The sequence below is a fragment of the Nyctereutes procyonoides genome, unplaced genomic scaffold (assembly GCF_905146905.1).
Source record: "Nyctereutes procyonoides isolate TBG_1078 unplaced genomic scaffold, NYPRO_anot_genome, whole genome shotgun sequence".
Classification (NCBI taxonomy): domain Eukaryota; kingdom Metazoa; phylum Chordata; class Mammalia; order Carnivora; family Canidae; genus Nyctereutes; species Nyctereutes procyonoides.
This window is the reverse complement of record NW_026575120.1, coordinates 12,089,819-12,105,971: the sequence shown is the minus strand read 5'-3', so window position 1 is coordinate 12,105,971 and position 16,153 is coordinate 12,089,819. Positions and strand designations below refer to the sequence as shown.

Sequence of the window (16,153 nt, the reverse complement as noted above, 5' to 3'; positions counted from 1 at the left end):
AGCCCTCTGCCTTGCTGAGATCTATGAATTCTACACATTTCTTGACCACTGATCCATATTGATGCAGGGCGGTTCCTATCTTTTATTTTGTGTCTTCACTTTGGATCTTTTAGTTGTTTTGCTATATGTCCTTGAAGGACTATTGGTGCTAAAATGCAATTCTACATGTACGTATCTCTTTCCTAAAATCTGTAAATATTGTAGATTTGCCTCCTGCTGAGCAAATCTCACATCAATAGTGAAGGAGGGACACCTTTGACCATAGTTGCATTGCATGGGCCTCTCTGCATTAGCCCCGAATCCTACACTGGTGCCAAGCAATGAGCCGCCTCTGTTTATTGGGACAATAAAGCATTTGGCTGATAACAGGGGTCCTGTCATTCAGAGACTCCTCCAGGCTGTTTTTCAGGGCCACAGAAAAACTCTAGGGCTTTGCTAGATACCCTGTGTTCTGCAATCCCTCTGCTGTTCAATTGCCATTATCAATAAATAATTTTATAACTAGCCCTGTGTGTCACTAGCCCTTGCACACTAAGTAGCATAGTTTGTCAGGCACCAATGGTGTTGCAAAGGCAGCGTTCAGCAGTAGGGACTGATTATGGTAGGGATAACAGCTGCAGTTTTACAAACTGCTTTGAGCACGAATTTAACCTGCCGTCTATTGAGTGATCCCCAAGTCAATACATTCCATTGCATTTTGTTTATAAAGATGCAAAACTCATTCAGATTCCATATAAAAATTGAGCATTTATTGAAAATTAGATGGACAAGAATCTTAATTTTGAATCCAGGACTCATTGGAAACAAGAAAACCACAAACCAGACTGAAAGAAAGAGCACCACAAACAAGCAGGTCCTAAGAGAGACTGTAGCATGGCCAGACAAGAGGATGAAGAGATCCAGTGAAATCCTATTTACTGGGTGACTGCATAATTCTCTTAGCATGGATGTGGCCTCCATCACTTCTGCACCTCCTAACCAATTGCCTCTTGCTCTACTGTCTTAATGGCCTCTGCTTATCTGTTGCTCACACTCACTTGGGTCTTCTTATGTCTCAGGGTCACACAACCTGCTTCTTTGTTGATCTGCCCCTTTCTGTTGCCTCTGCCAACTACTGATCCTCTTTTAAGATCAAGCCATACTTGGAAAAGCAAGAATCTAGAAATACATAATCACTTTAATCTTTCTCGAGAGGGTCTCTTGTACTGAATTTACTCACATGCAGCGAAAGTAGTGTACATTCTTGGTCCAATGGACGTGATAGCAGGCCTCTGAGGGACATAGCGTGGCCACCTAGGCTTATCAACACCACTTCCCTCAGCAAAGAAATATGGGTAGGACTCCATACAGGGGAACTGTGCCTATAGAAGGATTTCTAAGGTTTGCTTTGACTCTAAGTTCCATAAAAGACACTTTCTGTGTATCAATAATAATAGGTTTGGCTCCCAGATGACAGCTGAGGTTTGACCTAAGAAGCAGATTTTCACAAGCTTCAATAGGGAAATGTTATTAAGTGAAAATATAGAAATTCTCTGCTCCCCTTGTTTTTAAGGCATTAAATCAAGTTAAAATAAAGCTCGTAACTCACATATTGTTATCTTTACATCATGTTCCATTGAACACTCTCGGGACAATGTACCCATAAGCTCCACATCCTATGAATTTGAGAATACAATTGCCCTACCTGCTGTGCTAATGGGGACAATGAGTCTTAGATGAATGCAGAAGGAGACACCAAACCAAAGTGCTTTTGATGGAGGGAAAAAAAAATGTGCAGACCCAGGAATCATTGACTAGATGGGGCTGCCCAGCTCTGAAGAAGTATAAAGAAAGGTCACACTGCTCATCTTTGTCCTGTCAGGGCTCCCCATCCACTTTGTGGCTTAAGCCCCACCCCACTACCAGCTGCTCATCCATAGCTCAGCATCCTGATGAGGGTTCCAATGCAACACAAGCTCCAGGGTTGATGAAACTGAGTTTTAAGGACAACAAAGACAATAAAGAATCATTCCTGACTGTCCTGGTGCCCTCATAGCTCTCCACAGAAGATTAGAAGGATGTAAACGAGCAATGCGGTTCAAAAGAAATGAACTAAAAATAACCTGAAGCATTCCATACCCACCATCTCATTTTAATTCAGTACTAGTACTGCTGAGATGGGGGATGGATAGAGAATAAAGGGTAGGGGGAAGAGAGTCCAAAAGAAAAAGCCACCCCAGCAGTAGGAAGAATATATATATATATATATATATATATATATATATATATATATATATAAATATATAATTTTTTTTAAATCTGCCTTTTTAAGCTTTCTGATTCTTCCCTACTCCAGGTCTCCTCCAGGCCAGGAAGGTCGATCAGGACAGGATGTGGCCAGTGTCTTGAGCATGTAAACAGTGGGCTATACCAGCAAACATCTAGCACCCTTGTCTCCTGCTTGGCCCCATGTGGCAACCAAATGAGAGGAAGGAAAACGGCATTCTGCTTTACTTTAAATCCATCTTGCTGGAACAAGGAGGATCTAAGAGATCACATTAGCCTGAAGCTGTTCACATTTTTGGTAGCAAAAGCCATGGTTTACATTAAGTCTTATAAAGAGACCTAAGAAATAATGCAGATGGGCTGAAAGTTGACAAGAAAGAATCAAACACTTGGAGGTCTGGCGGGGTGTTTTCAGGAAAAGGCTCTAAAATCATGGGTATCTGAAGAAGAAACACAGTCACAGGAACTGGAACAATGAAGGGAAGCATTGTGGTGTAAGAGAACACGAGAAGGGCTGGTTAATTCTTATGGGTCCCAAACAGCATTTGGAAAGCCAGCAGGAGAAGCACAGTCATGGGACAATGTGATCTGGGTTGTTGTTGATTTTTTTTTTTTAATATGCATTTTGGCTTCAGTATGGAGAATGGATTTTAAGATGTTAAGAGTGGAAGCAGGGAAGAGATGATTATGGTAAAGGAGTAACAATTGTCAGCACCAGGGGGATCCCTGGATGGCTCAGCGGTTTAGTGCCTGCCTTCGGCCCAGAGCGTGATCCTGGAGTCCCGGGGTGGAGTCCCGGGGTCGAGTCCTGCAATGGGCTTCCTGCATGGAGCCTGCTTCTCCCTCTGCCTATGTCTCTGCTTCTCTCTCTCTCTCTCTCGAATAAATAAATAAAATCTTTAAAAACAAAAAAACAATTGTCAGCACCGATGGAGAGAAGGTGGTGGATTCAAGGTGGGTTTTGGAGATAGAGCTGCTGCTGTTGGGACGTGGCTGGAAGAAAAAGAAGAGTCAAGAAGACATCCAGGTCTTGTCAGAAGCACTGCAGGGACTGCTACTGAACGAGGAAAGACCAGAGAATGAACACAGATTTGCAGCATTGTTGACAGACTGAAAACCAAGAGAATTTTCTTGGGCATATATTACATTTAAGATATCTCCTAGATATCAAGGAAATACCAGGTGGGCAGTGAGTAAAGAAGTCAAGGGATGAAGTGGAAGGTTAGGGCTGAGAGTCACTGACACTCAACAGACAGGACCCGAAGCCATGGAGGAAAAGATTTCACCTGGGGAGAGTCTGTGGCTTGAGGAGGGAAGAGGTTTCCAGAGGGAGGTCTAGAGAACTACAATATTTAGAGGTGGGAAGAGATAGAAACCTGCACAAGAAACTGTGTTGTGGGCAGTGAGAGAAGACAAGACAGCAAAAGTCATAAAAAAGCAAGCTTGGGCCCTACTCCCAGGGATTCTGGCTCTGGGCATCTGGAGCAAGACTAATTTAATGCTATCACTAAGCTCAGAGTCCTCAAAGATTAACAAAGTTTTATTTTTGTTTTGCTTAACAGCTGTTTGCATTAACTGTCAGAAGGTATCTTTAGTAGAGAAAATGAGGGATGAACTAAAATCTGTATCCTCTTCTCTGATACACTGAAGTGTTTACATTTTTTTTTTCAACTTCCATAGTAGGAAGACTTTACAACATAACCTTCTATGGAAGTTGAAAAAAAAAATATTCCTTTGTGCTACTTTTTACTGACCCTTATGTGACCAAGAAGAATTTGCAAAAATATGGCCACCACTTTTTTAGCACCTCCTGTCTGCTATTCTTGTGGTAAAAGTAAACCTTAAACTTCCCTAGAAAGTGGCCATTTCTGTAAACAAATCAGTGTATCGGAGAAGAGATACAGATTTTAGTTCATCCCTCATCTTCTCTACTAAAGATACCTTCTGACAGTCAATGCAAACAGCTGTTAAGCAAAATAAAAATAAAACTTTGTTAATCTTTGAGGACTCTGAGCTTAGTGATAGCATTAAATTAGTCTTCCATAGTAGGTTACGTTGTAAAGTCATGCTACTAACTAGTAATTCTCACCTTAAAGGTGGGTGTACTCCATTGTGCGCACAAATGAAGCCAAAGTAGCACAATTTTTATCAATTCTATATAAACCATTCTACCCTGTTCAGAGAATCACAATCTCTTATTGTTCAGTATTTCTCACACTTTCTACTGAAGTGCCCCTTCTGGCAGAGGAGAACAAATTCATATCTCCGCTGCATTTATGGGTGGAGCCTCAAAAGATGTGACATGCACAAAATGGCTTTAAAAATTCAAGTTCCATCTTCACAATTTAAGAAAATTTTGCCTTCTACTCCTTGTACCCATGTTTGTCTTTGATGACCTAAAGGAGGAATATACATGATGCTGCGGAGAGATATAGCATGTCTATCCTGAGGCTCCTATCCCCAGAACATCCCTGCAGTGTTACACACAGGGCTGGCTGGCATTTTGAGAGACATGTGAAGTTAAAAATGACCTCTTATGTAAAACATTCCTCAATTTAGGTTTGTCCAATGTTCTCCTATGGTTAAATATACATTAGACATTTTTGGAAGACACATCACTAAGTGATTCAGTCTGCTCTGTCCATCACGTTGGGAGACACACACTACCGACAGCTCCCATTGCTGGTGATGTTAACAGCCAACACTTGATTAAGATGGTATATGGCAGGATTTCCCACTGAAAAGCTATGTATTTCCCCTTGGTAAGTATTAAGTATCTTGTGGAGAGATACTTTAAGATCATATCAACATCCTGTTATTCCTGAAACTTTCACCTTCTAGTATGAGCATTCATGATACTTGTCTGAATCAATGAATATTATGATGGTGCTAAATGATGATTTCCCATTTCCATCATTCCTTTTACATTTATTTATCCATTTACTCTACTCTAAGGATATGCTCTCTCATTGCACCTATTTATTTATGCCTTCAATTCAGTTATTTTTTCAAAATACCAGTATGGATTTTTTCAGTTATTTACTGAGTTATAATCGGTCATTACCAATTACTTTGATATTCAAATTGTCCCAGATTTGGCCAGCGGGAGTCCTTTCTAGTTCGCGGATGCTTCCTCTTTACTAAGTTCAAATTGAGGGGCATTTTACAAAATAACTGACATTGATACTTCGCTCAGTGTCATGAATGACAGAGGAAGACTGAGGAATCATCTGCATTAAAGAAAGATAAAGTGACCTTTCAACTGAATGCAACCTGTCATCTAGGATATTTGTTATTGTTTGAAAGGATGTTACTGAACAACTATGAATAAGGTCTCAGGATTAGATAATAGTATTATATCCCTGTTAATTTCTCCATAATTATACTATACACAATTATTCTTCATAATTAGACTGCTCATTATGTCAGAAAATATCTTTGCTCTTCAAAAACCTACATGATGACGTATTTAAGGGAAAGGGGGCATCATGTCTGCAGTTTAATCTTGAACACGTCAGAAAAAAAAATGATAGTCTATGTACAAAAACATGTATGGACACAGAAAGAGAACACCAAAGCAAATGTGGTAAAATGTTAATATTTCAAGATTCTCAGTAAAAGATGTGCCTGGGTGGCTCAGTCGGTGAAGGGTCTGTCTTTGGCTCAGGTCATGATCCCAGGGTCCTGGGATTGAGCCCTGTGTCAGGCTCCCCACCTCTTGGGGAGGCTGCTTCTCCCTCTCCCTCTACCTGCAGCTCCTCCTGCTTGTGCGCTCTCTCACACTCTCTCTCTCCCTCTGTCAAATAAATAAATAAAATCTCTTAAAAAAAAAGATTCTCAGTAAAAGACTTAGGGGAATTCTTTGTATTCTACTGTAACTTTTTAGAAATCTGAAATTATGTCAGAACAGAAAAAAAAATGTAAAAACCCCTTTAAATGCACCCTTTACTCACCTAATGTAGTAATTCCTTTTAGAGAATACCGACCCAACACATACCTCCTTCTGGCCCGTGCATAGTCTACAGGAAAACAGGACCAAAGAAGAATGCCATGCATTTTTAGTTAACACCAAACATGTATTTTAAAACTTAGATACTATGATGCTGCCTCTGGCTTTGGAGTAAAACAGAATAATCCTGTTCCCAATTCTATGTGTAATCAGTTCGAATGAGTCCCTGGATCTTTCTAGGGCAGTTATTCCCTTTTTATATAAACATTACATCCACAAAATGATTCCTGAACCATCATCACATTACTGCCACTGAAAGCCAGCTTCGTGGGCATGGGACCAGTGGGTTGCCCGGGGCCCCACACTTGACTGAATGCTTTCATGTGGATGGCTTAAAACCCTTAATTTTTGTGTTTTTTTTTTTGTTGTTGTTGTTTTGTTTTGTGTTGTGTTGTGTGTGTGTGTGTGTGTGTGTGTTTAAGAACTTATTTCTTCACGAGAGACACACAGAGAGAGGCAGAGACATAGACAGAGGGAGAAGTAGGCTCCTCGCAGGGAGCCCGATGTGGGACTCGATCCCAGAACCCGGGATCACGACCTGAGCCGAAGGCAGACACTCAACCACTGAGCCACCCAGCCGTCCCAAATTGTTATTTTTTGTAAAAGGGGCTCCACACTGTCATTTTGCACTCAGTCCCACAAAATTAAGTACTTAGCCCTGTTGCCACAAGCTTATGTGGCACCTTTGTGTAACTTAGACACACATGAACAAAAGGCTTGAAAAAAATCACCTCTGGGTTAAGAAAAACCAGCCCCTGCCTTCCAGATATGCTTCCTGGCTGGTGGGGCACAGGCTGCATTTCAACCCCCATTCCTGTCCATGGCTAGATGTTCCTACACAGTGCCCAGCTTCATCCAGATGCACAGACTCTCATAATTTCAATAATACTCACATACAATTGATCCTTGAACAATACAGGTTTGAATTGCGCAGGTCCACTTATGTGTGGATTTTTTCTATACACACAATACAGCACTATAAATATATTTTTTCTTCCTTATGATTTTGTTAAAAATATTTCCTTTTCCCTAGCTTGCTTTAACTGTGAGAATCCAGATATAATACACACAACGTACAAAATATCTGTTAATCGATTTCGTTATCTGTAAGGCTTCTAGTCAACAGTAGGCTATTAGCAGTTGTGTTACTGGGAGTCAAAAGTCATAAAGAGGATTTTTTTTTACTGCAGGGGAGGGGGTCAGCACCCCTAATTCCCATGTTGTCAAAGGATCAACTGTAAATTAATTTCAGTCTAAAGGAAAGGGTCGACCTTTAGCAGAGTAAAATAATATTCTCTTCACTTAGGCCACATTCTTCCATGAAGAGAGAAAGAGAGTTTGGAGCTTTTGTGCAATTTCTACCAAGTACTGAGGGGTCCTAACAATTTCTTCCCATAACCTGTGAGCAAATTCCATGTTCTGAAAAGAGAGGAACAGAACAGTGCATGCAGCGCTGTCAGCCTTGGCCTCTTTCAGAGCCATACACTGTGTATCACAGAGTTGTATAGTTGTAATGATTCACCTACTCCCAAATCCCTTTTGACCCTTTCTTTATGGCCGTAAAGATTAGCAGGAGTAGTACACAAGGCAGGGAGGACAGATATGATCCTCATAATAATGTCCTGCTGAGCTATGGATTCGCTAAAAAGCCAGATGCCATGTTAGTACCAGGGTACAATCATGACAAACTACTAACCAGTGGAAGTTTCAGAGAATTGTATCGGGCATTGATGAAGTTGCCTTTTTAAACCAAACATTCCTAATACAAGCGATGTTATAGATCAGTCTCTGCAGTAGGCTCAAAGGTCAAGATAGTGAGGGTAATACAACTGAATCTTAAAGTAGGTTACATTCTAAGAAGGGAAATCGATCCCACACAATAACTTCAAAATTACTATGATTCTGGCCAAACTATAATAAGTATCATGGGATAAGTTCTAAATAAGTGCTATGAGAATTCAAGGATGGATATTTAGATCCTGTTAGTTTTGAAGCTGGAGATGCTACAGGGGGAGTATCTTTGTCAATGGCTCAGTAGATGTGTCAGGTACTGAGGTCAATTAGCATTAAGGGATTTATTAAATGGGTTTCATAGAGGAGACAGCATACAAGATGGGCCTTGGATGTAAAAATTAGATGGAAAGAGGTAAGAGTGCAAAGTGGGGCTGAAAATATGCTGTTCCAGGGATGAGAAACAATATGAGCACAACACAGAGGGGAAAAGTGGGTCTCATGTCCCAGAATCTGAGCTGTGCTAACTTAGTGGGAGCTCAGCACACTTGCATGACTTGTGGTGGAAGATGAGGCTAGAAATGTAGGTTAAGGCTGCATTTGAATATCAGGCAGATGTGCCTATATTTATTCCTATATCTAATGTGCTGTCAGGAGGGGGTCACTGACAGTTTTTAACCGGTGAAATTATCAGAGCTATGAAGTTGAGTTCCATAATTGAGGTTTAATTGAGTATCTTTCTTCTATGTTTACCAAAAAGAAACCACCACTCCTCCCCCAAAAGAAACAAATAAAAATAATACTGTTTTTACTGTGTGCCCATAAAATCAGGTAGAGAGTTTCATAGCTTTTTTTTTTTTTTTTTTTTTTTTTTTTTTAGTTTCATAGCTTTTAAATGAGGTTCTCCTTTAAACTCTCCACTCGTTCTTGGCATCACTGTAGCAGTATTTTAGGAGTGCCTCAAAGAAGCAGCCGATTTATATTATATTCAGGATGTATATTTTATAGATCTTAAAAATCAACAAAACCGCCGTTTCCTGCTGTGTTTCATTCTAAGGGCCAACTTGCTGTGTGACTATAACAGACACAGGTTTCCCTTCTTTTCAGCCCCAGCTCTTATATTCGAAAAAAGGCCCAAGTCTCAAGCAGCAATCGACCGACCAAGGGTTAATGATAAGGCAAAACATTTTGTAAGCAGATGAAGAAGAGGGAGAAAAACGGGAAAGAAAAGCAATAGTTAAGCAGCCAAATGTTCACACATGAAAATAAACAACTACGAATAATTGAATATTCCTAGTTTTGACAACCATCCAGCAGCAGAAGTAACAGATGCCACAGTGGCCCGACTATCTCCAGCTGGATTGGATCAGACAAACGAGAGAAGGCCCATGGGAGCTCCTCCCTGGAGGTGGGCTTCTGCCAACCTGGTGGGGGCGGCGTGTGTGTGTGCGGGGGGGGGGGGGGTAGGGGGTGGCTTTATTTATTTATTTTTACATTTAGAAAATCACTTTTGAAATAGGGCCTCAGCTATTTCCAGCCCCAGGCGTTTGGAAGGCGGCCAACATCTCCCTGACACCATGTAGAATTATTAAGGAAAATACAATAGTTTAAAATGACAGGCACTTTGGCTACTAAAACAAAGCCCGTACTGATTTCTCAATGGTAAGGCAGCAATGTGTTATGACTTCATGTATGTACATGTCTGTGTACGTGTGTGTGTGTGTAATACATACAACTTAAATGCATTGAAATATATTCAATAAATGCAATAACTCTACCATGAGGAGGAATCTACTCAGCAATAGAATGGAAAAGTAATGACTGCTTCCTCCAGGAAACACTTAAATGCACATGAACTCTTCTTGCTATGATGGTTCTCAAATTCCATTTGATAAAAAGGGATCAACAGGGCTTAGTAGCTAGAGCACAGAGGAGGGGGTGAAAGGGTGTTAATATCCCTCTGACTCTAATACGTCCGCCATCTGCTAGGTGACCTTGGGTGAAGCCACTTAACCCTTCTGAACATCTCTTACTCAGCTCTTACATGATGTAGTTGGATAAATGGGTTAAATCAACATTTCCCAAATAGTGCTTCATAAAGGTTTCTTTTTAGGAACCTGCTACTCAGACTATGGCCCATGGACCTACTGGCAGCATCATCTAGGGACTCTTACAAATAATCTCAGACCTTGGACTGGACTTGCTGAGTCATTTTAGTTGAAATTGCCTGTATTTTAATTGGATCCTGATGGATTTTTATGTATGTTCAAGTTTGAGAACCACTGTCTCTGAGCAGGATGTCCCAAGGTTACCTGATTACAGAATCACCTGGATAACTTCATGCAAACAAAGATTCCCTGTTCCCTCCTCCAGAATCTGATCCAACAGGCCTGGAGTGGAAGCCAGGAATCTGCAGGTTTAACTGATAACCCAGGTGGGTCCATGTCAATAAAAATACAAGTTAAATATATAAAATAATTGCATTTAATCCTGTTTCCTTTTAAAATTGAATGATGTCTAAGTGATATCATGCCAGTGAGCTTCCTGATATTCTTGCAGAGATTACCTAATATGATCACGTCAAGACACTCCAGTCAATACATCCCTTGGCTGAGTGCCCCAACTGCCATGAAGGTTCTGCTTGCTGTATTTTCCAAATTGCTAAATTCTTAGTGCATCATCGGCTAAATGTAGAAAGCATACGGAGCTCTGATGTTGAACTACAATAATTTAATGAATAATATAAAAATGATACTAATTTTGCAAAGTCCCCTCAAGACAATTGTCATCAGATTCATAAGCTACATTCATCTATCAAAATCCTTATTTAGCACATTAAGATGTCTTTACTACTTCAAAAACCAATCTTAAAAAGAAGAAACATAGAGACAATTATATCCAATTTGGCTTTTCATTTATTGGGAATAAAGACTATCCTCATGTGCAATGTGTTATTTGCTGGGAAGTACTTGCAAATAGCAGCCAGAAATCTTATTTCAACAAAACATGAAAGTTATTAAAAAAAAAAGAGAGAGACAGAGAGAGCGAGCCTTTTTTTTCCCCCTACGAGCAAATGAAAAAAATTTCAAGCAAGGTCCTGAAGGCAGTTTTTTTCCCCTCCACTTTTGATGTCATTAAACATAGTTAAATTTCAATTTACATTTTAATGTACATTGGTCCCCAAGTCAAATGCAATATTTAATGACAAATCATGTCTTGACTTGCATAAATAATTTTAAATAAATTAAAGGACCTGTCATTTGATACATAGGAAAAAATTAAAAATATGTTTAAATATAGGAGATTGCATTAATTGCATGATACAAGTTTTAATGATCATTTTAAATTTAAAAATAACACGCTTATCATATTCACATGAGCATACCATATACAAGAATGATAAAATGATTTTTTAAATCCCTGAACAGATTGGTGAAATTATTACCACAAAAGTATTAGATGATTCTAAAAAGGCAGGAAATGATAGAAAAGGGTTTTCCATTTGTAACATTCTTTGATCCTATCATGCCTGGGAGAGCTGAATCCTAGGGCTGCCCTAGAATGGATTTTTTTTAGAGTCCATATAGCCATAATCTACAGAACATTTGCTAAGGCACTACCATGTAACCCAGTACAATTGGTTTTGCTAAGTATTAACACACCTACTGAGGAGTAGGAGGCTCAAGTATGTCATAAACCAACAGCTAATAATTGGTAAGGGCTAACTCTGTGCCAGGTAGAGTTTCAAACACTTTCTAGTTATTGATACCTATGACTCTTCCAATAACTCTACGAAGTAGGCACCCTTTTATCATTGGAGACATTAAGACACAGAGAGATGAATAACGTGTCCACCATCATAAAACTAAGTAGTGGAACTGGAAACCAAGAGGAATGCAGTGCCTGGCTTCTTAACCACCGTGATATACATGGTAAAATGAAATTCCAGGAGCCAAGGCCTACATCAGGGGAGTGAGAGTGAGAGTGAGGAGTGAGGGTGATATGCCAAGTGCCTGGAAACATCTAGTGTACATGATCAAAGGTTACGGAAAATGAACAAAGGTGGGTTGGAGCCATTCTTTGCCAAATTCTGTGAGCCAGGGGAAAACCCCTGGAGCTTTCCAGCAAGCAGGTGACTATCAGAAATTAAGGGGACAAGTATGGAGGTGAGAGAGACTGGAGGTGACAGATCAGTGAGATGCTATTTATAGTAAATTACAGAAGAGGCCACATGGGCCTCAGAGACATGGAGGAAGGCAAGGAATGGGAAAAGTGATGTGGAGAAACCATAGACTGAGGGAGGGCATGTTGAAAACCCCTGTGCTGCTGTTTGGCCAATCTCTCTCTCTCTCTCTCTCTCTTTTTTTTTTTTTTTTCAGAGAGAGAGTCTGTAACATCATCTGCTTCACCCTGACCAGGGTCAAATACCCTGATTAGCCTCACTGAAGCCATGTAGGGATCACAGAACTGGCTGTGTTAAGGAAGAGTAGAATCCAACATACTCCCTCTTTCAGCGGACCTGCTACTTTAGAGTCATAAAGTATTTGTTGGCTAAAATCAACTAAATAACTATGGGGAAACAGTTTCCAATGGCTCTCATATGAAAAGCACAGCTGACAAAATGACCTCGTCTCCTTGGCCTACTAGGGCCCAGTCCACATCCAGGAAAGGGCCTCCCAAATTGCCAGTATAGTGAAGGTGAAACGCATATTTTGAGAAGAAGATTTCATTTCCCAAGAAACATAAATGTCTCTGCAAATAGCAATTCATTCCTATTCTCAATCCCTAAACCATCGACATCTGTTATGAATTCCTTGAGTCCTCAAATAAATCCCCCTTGCCCTGTATTCTTTATGGCAATCTCAAAAGGCAGCATTTGAATAAAACAACAATAACCAACTCTCCCCTCCTTCTCTCAATTTCTTTCTGGAGGAGCTTTTACACCCCTGGGCTCACCAAGGAGGTTTTATGGGAACCCACTGGGATGGGATAATGGGGGTAGGGGAATGAAGACATTTTAAGGAAGGAGAAAGGAAGTTTCTGTACTTCTAAATATGTTTGAGATGATAAAAGCACTGATGCTGAAATATGATGAAGACATCTTGGACTCTCCTGAAAAGCAATTTCCTGCTTCTTTTTTTCCCCCCCAAGTGTCTTTTTTTTTTTTTTTCTTCCTTCCTTTTTTTGCTTCTTTGGAGTTCCATGCAGGTCAAACACATGCAGTTTTTTTTTTTTTTTCACATGCAGTTTTAAAACCCATTTCCATGTTTTAAGATTCAGAAGCAAGAGGTTTAGTAGTAGGCTATAAAAATCCCTTAATCTTTAATGTCTTATTTTTGCAGATTTGCTGGAAAGTGCAGTTAACCATCACTGCTCACCTTTTTCCAGCAATGCCCCTTGAACTTGGTCATTGATAACGAACAGCAGAACCCACTTACAAGTGTTTCTTTCTCTCAGGAACCGATTTTCCGGGCATTGTTGAGACACCTGCGCTCTGACAATCTGCAGAATCTCTTAGCCTAACTGATTTGCTGATTGTACTCCAGAGGAAATTATCACACATTCAAAATACAACTCTAAAAGAGTAAATTTAGTAGAGATATAGTTGTGATAGCGCTCGATGTCCTCTAATCTCTATTCTGCAGAAGCACCTGGCACATCTAGAGCCCCCCTTCAACTCCACTGATCTCTGGCCCATGATCCCACCAGACAAGACCCACAACCCAGAATGTACTCACAAGCTATGCGCACGGAGGCCTTCCTGCTTTTGGAGGTCCCCAGGTGGCTCCATGCCACACACTGGCACCAGTAGTCCTCTGGCCCGTGGAAGTCCTCCACCTGCTGCCTGGTAACGTTGATAAACACCTCCCGGACCTTCAAGCCTGATGGGGAGACAGAGCAAATCCACTGAGGCCGCTGTATTTTTCAAACAGAAAGTTAAGGATAGCCAAACCTTTTCTTGTTAATTAAACAATTCGGTTTTTAATCAAGGCAAGGTTTTAATTACTCTGACAATAATACATTGCTGCTAATTAAATTCCAACAGCTGAGTAGGCTGGAAAGAATGAGTGTCAAGTATTACCAACCAAATACGGCTCCAATACAATATCAGAATTTTCAGAGTACCTTGATTAGTGCTTTTTCTTTGTCTTTCTTGGTGTAAAACCTATGAGGAATGTAGGATCACAATTAACTTCTAGGATTCTAGACGCTAAGGAGGTCTCAACACATGGACTCCAGAGATGTTATGCCAGGTGGCTCTAAATGGCCGTGTCCCTGGGTTTGACAGTGGGCAAAGGGTCTAGCAGTGTGGCTTAGGAGAAAGAGGAAACAGGGAACGTGTGTGAACAGGCAGGGAAACCAAGGAAGGACCAAGTTTCGGCTTCAGGAGCCTCAGACAACAAATGCAGTGCAGACATGTTGAACTACGTAAGTCTCAAACCCCTGACAAGAGAGCCCAGGAAGGCCCCATAGCAGTGGCCGTGTGGGAGGAGAGAAAGTAGAGGCTCTTACAGGAGCTAAGGCTACATCTTCAAAAGAAGATAAAACTAAGAGAGCCACCTCTTAGTGTAGTTTATTATTATTATTATTATTATTAATTACTTTGCATCCTCTTAATAGTTAGAAAATGTTATTTCTTACAGGGGAGTATGAGTTTCTTCCAAACCTTTGACCAAGGACTATCAGCCTTCCTTTCCTTGGGAAGAATAGTCACCTTGCACAGGGTGCCAAGGATAAAAGAGGACACTCCTCACTAGCCCTATCAGTTCAATCATCATGAGCCAGACAGCAGCTCTGACAGTCAGCCTGCTCTCTCCGTCCACCAAACACGCTGAGGCTGGGCCTTGCTCTGGGCTGGGCCTTGTTCTGGGCTGAGCCTTGCTCTGAGCTAGGCAGAGGAGGAGAAAAAGAGGCCATGCCTATTGAATTCCCCTTACGTACCTAGCATCATGATCAGCCTTTAGCCTACTCACTCACTACATTTTCTCAACACACTGATGCAGTAGAAACTATTGCATCCCCACCACGCAGACCAAAGCACTGTCTCGGAGAGACTAATTCACCTGTCCACAGTTACACAGTCTGATAATGGAAGATCTGGGGTCTTAGAGCAAAACCAGCCCCACGTACAGGTCCCTCTCGAAAATTAAAATTCTGTCTCTGTATTTTAGGTGCTTATACTTAATTATGGAAATAAGCCTAACACAGGGGACATTTAAAGAAAAATTAAATGCATAATTATGCATTTGTCTTCAAATTCAAAAGGAATTCATGGGATAGAGCCATCAGTGTAATCAAAAGAGCCCTGGGGCTTTTGATGGAGAGGGTGGAATATGATTCTGTCTTGGGTGCTGATAGGATGACAAGAACAGAGGTGCAGGATTGGTCAAGGCTGGGAGACAGTCCCTCCTAACCAATCCTTAACATGTTATCGATAGTATGTGAAGAGAGAGGTTTTTTTTAAAAATATTTATTTATTTATTCATGAGAGACATAAAGAGAGAGGCAGAGACATAGGCATAGGGAGAAGCAGGCTCTATGCAGGGATCCCGATGTGGGGCTCGATACCAGGACCCCAGGATCATGACCTGAGTCAAAGGCAGACGCTTAACCGCTGAGCCACCCAGGTGTCCCTGAGAGAGAGTTTTATGACCACAGAAATCACCATGCACAACTGGAGTCACACTTTCTCAATTTTTAGGAGGGACCACATATAGAAAATCCCTTTGATGACAGCTGATAACCTACGTTTCCCTGTTTGTGGAAGGAAAGAACACTTTGTTTCCCTGGAAGAGATGTAAGAGTCCCAAAAGCTGTGTCCTACACCGAACAGAAAAGAAGCCTGAGAGGGGGTTTTTATGGATGGTGGTATTTTCATCTTTGCACTTAAGGAAATATAAAGTGTGAGTGGGAAGACAGGGGTGAGGAGGAGGTGGGGTTGGCAGGTCAAAGAGACAGGAGAATAAAAATTAAGCAATCAAACAAAACAGAATGGTTAGGACAAAAGCAGACGGGAGGGGGGGGATGGGGAGTATAGCCACGCATGCTGGGGATTCGAAAATATGTTGAAATAAACAAAAATAAGGAAATGGGCTGCAGAGCAGGGGGCTTTTGTTATAGTTTTCTCTTTGATTTGAGGCAAATGAT

General features: G+C 40.9%; 1 protein-coding gene across 2 annotated transcripts in view; it reads right to left on the bottom strand.

Annotated features, from left to right (window-relative positions):
- The window catches only part of UNC5D (unc-5 netrin receptor D), a 527,088-nt gene that overhangs the window by 195,323 nt on the left and 315,612 nt on the right, over positions 1-16,153 (bottom strand). For both annotated transcript variants that reach the window (XM_055335242.1, XM_055335243.1), the window contains one exon: positions 13,744-13,887. In XM_055335242.1, coding sequence (XP_055191217.1) covers positions 13,744-13,887 — 144 coding nt within the window. The remainder of the gene's footprint in view (positions 1-13,743; positions 13,888-16,153) is intronic.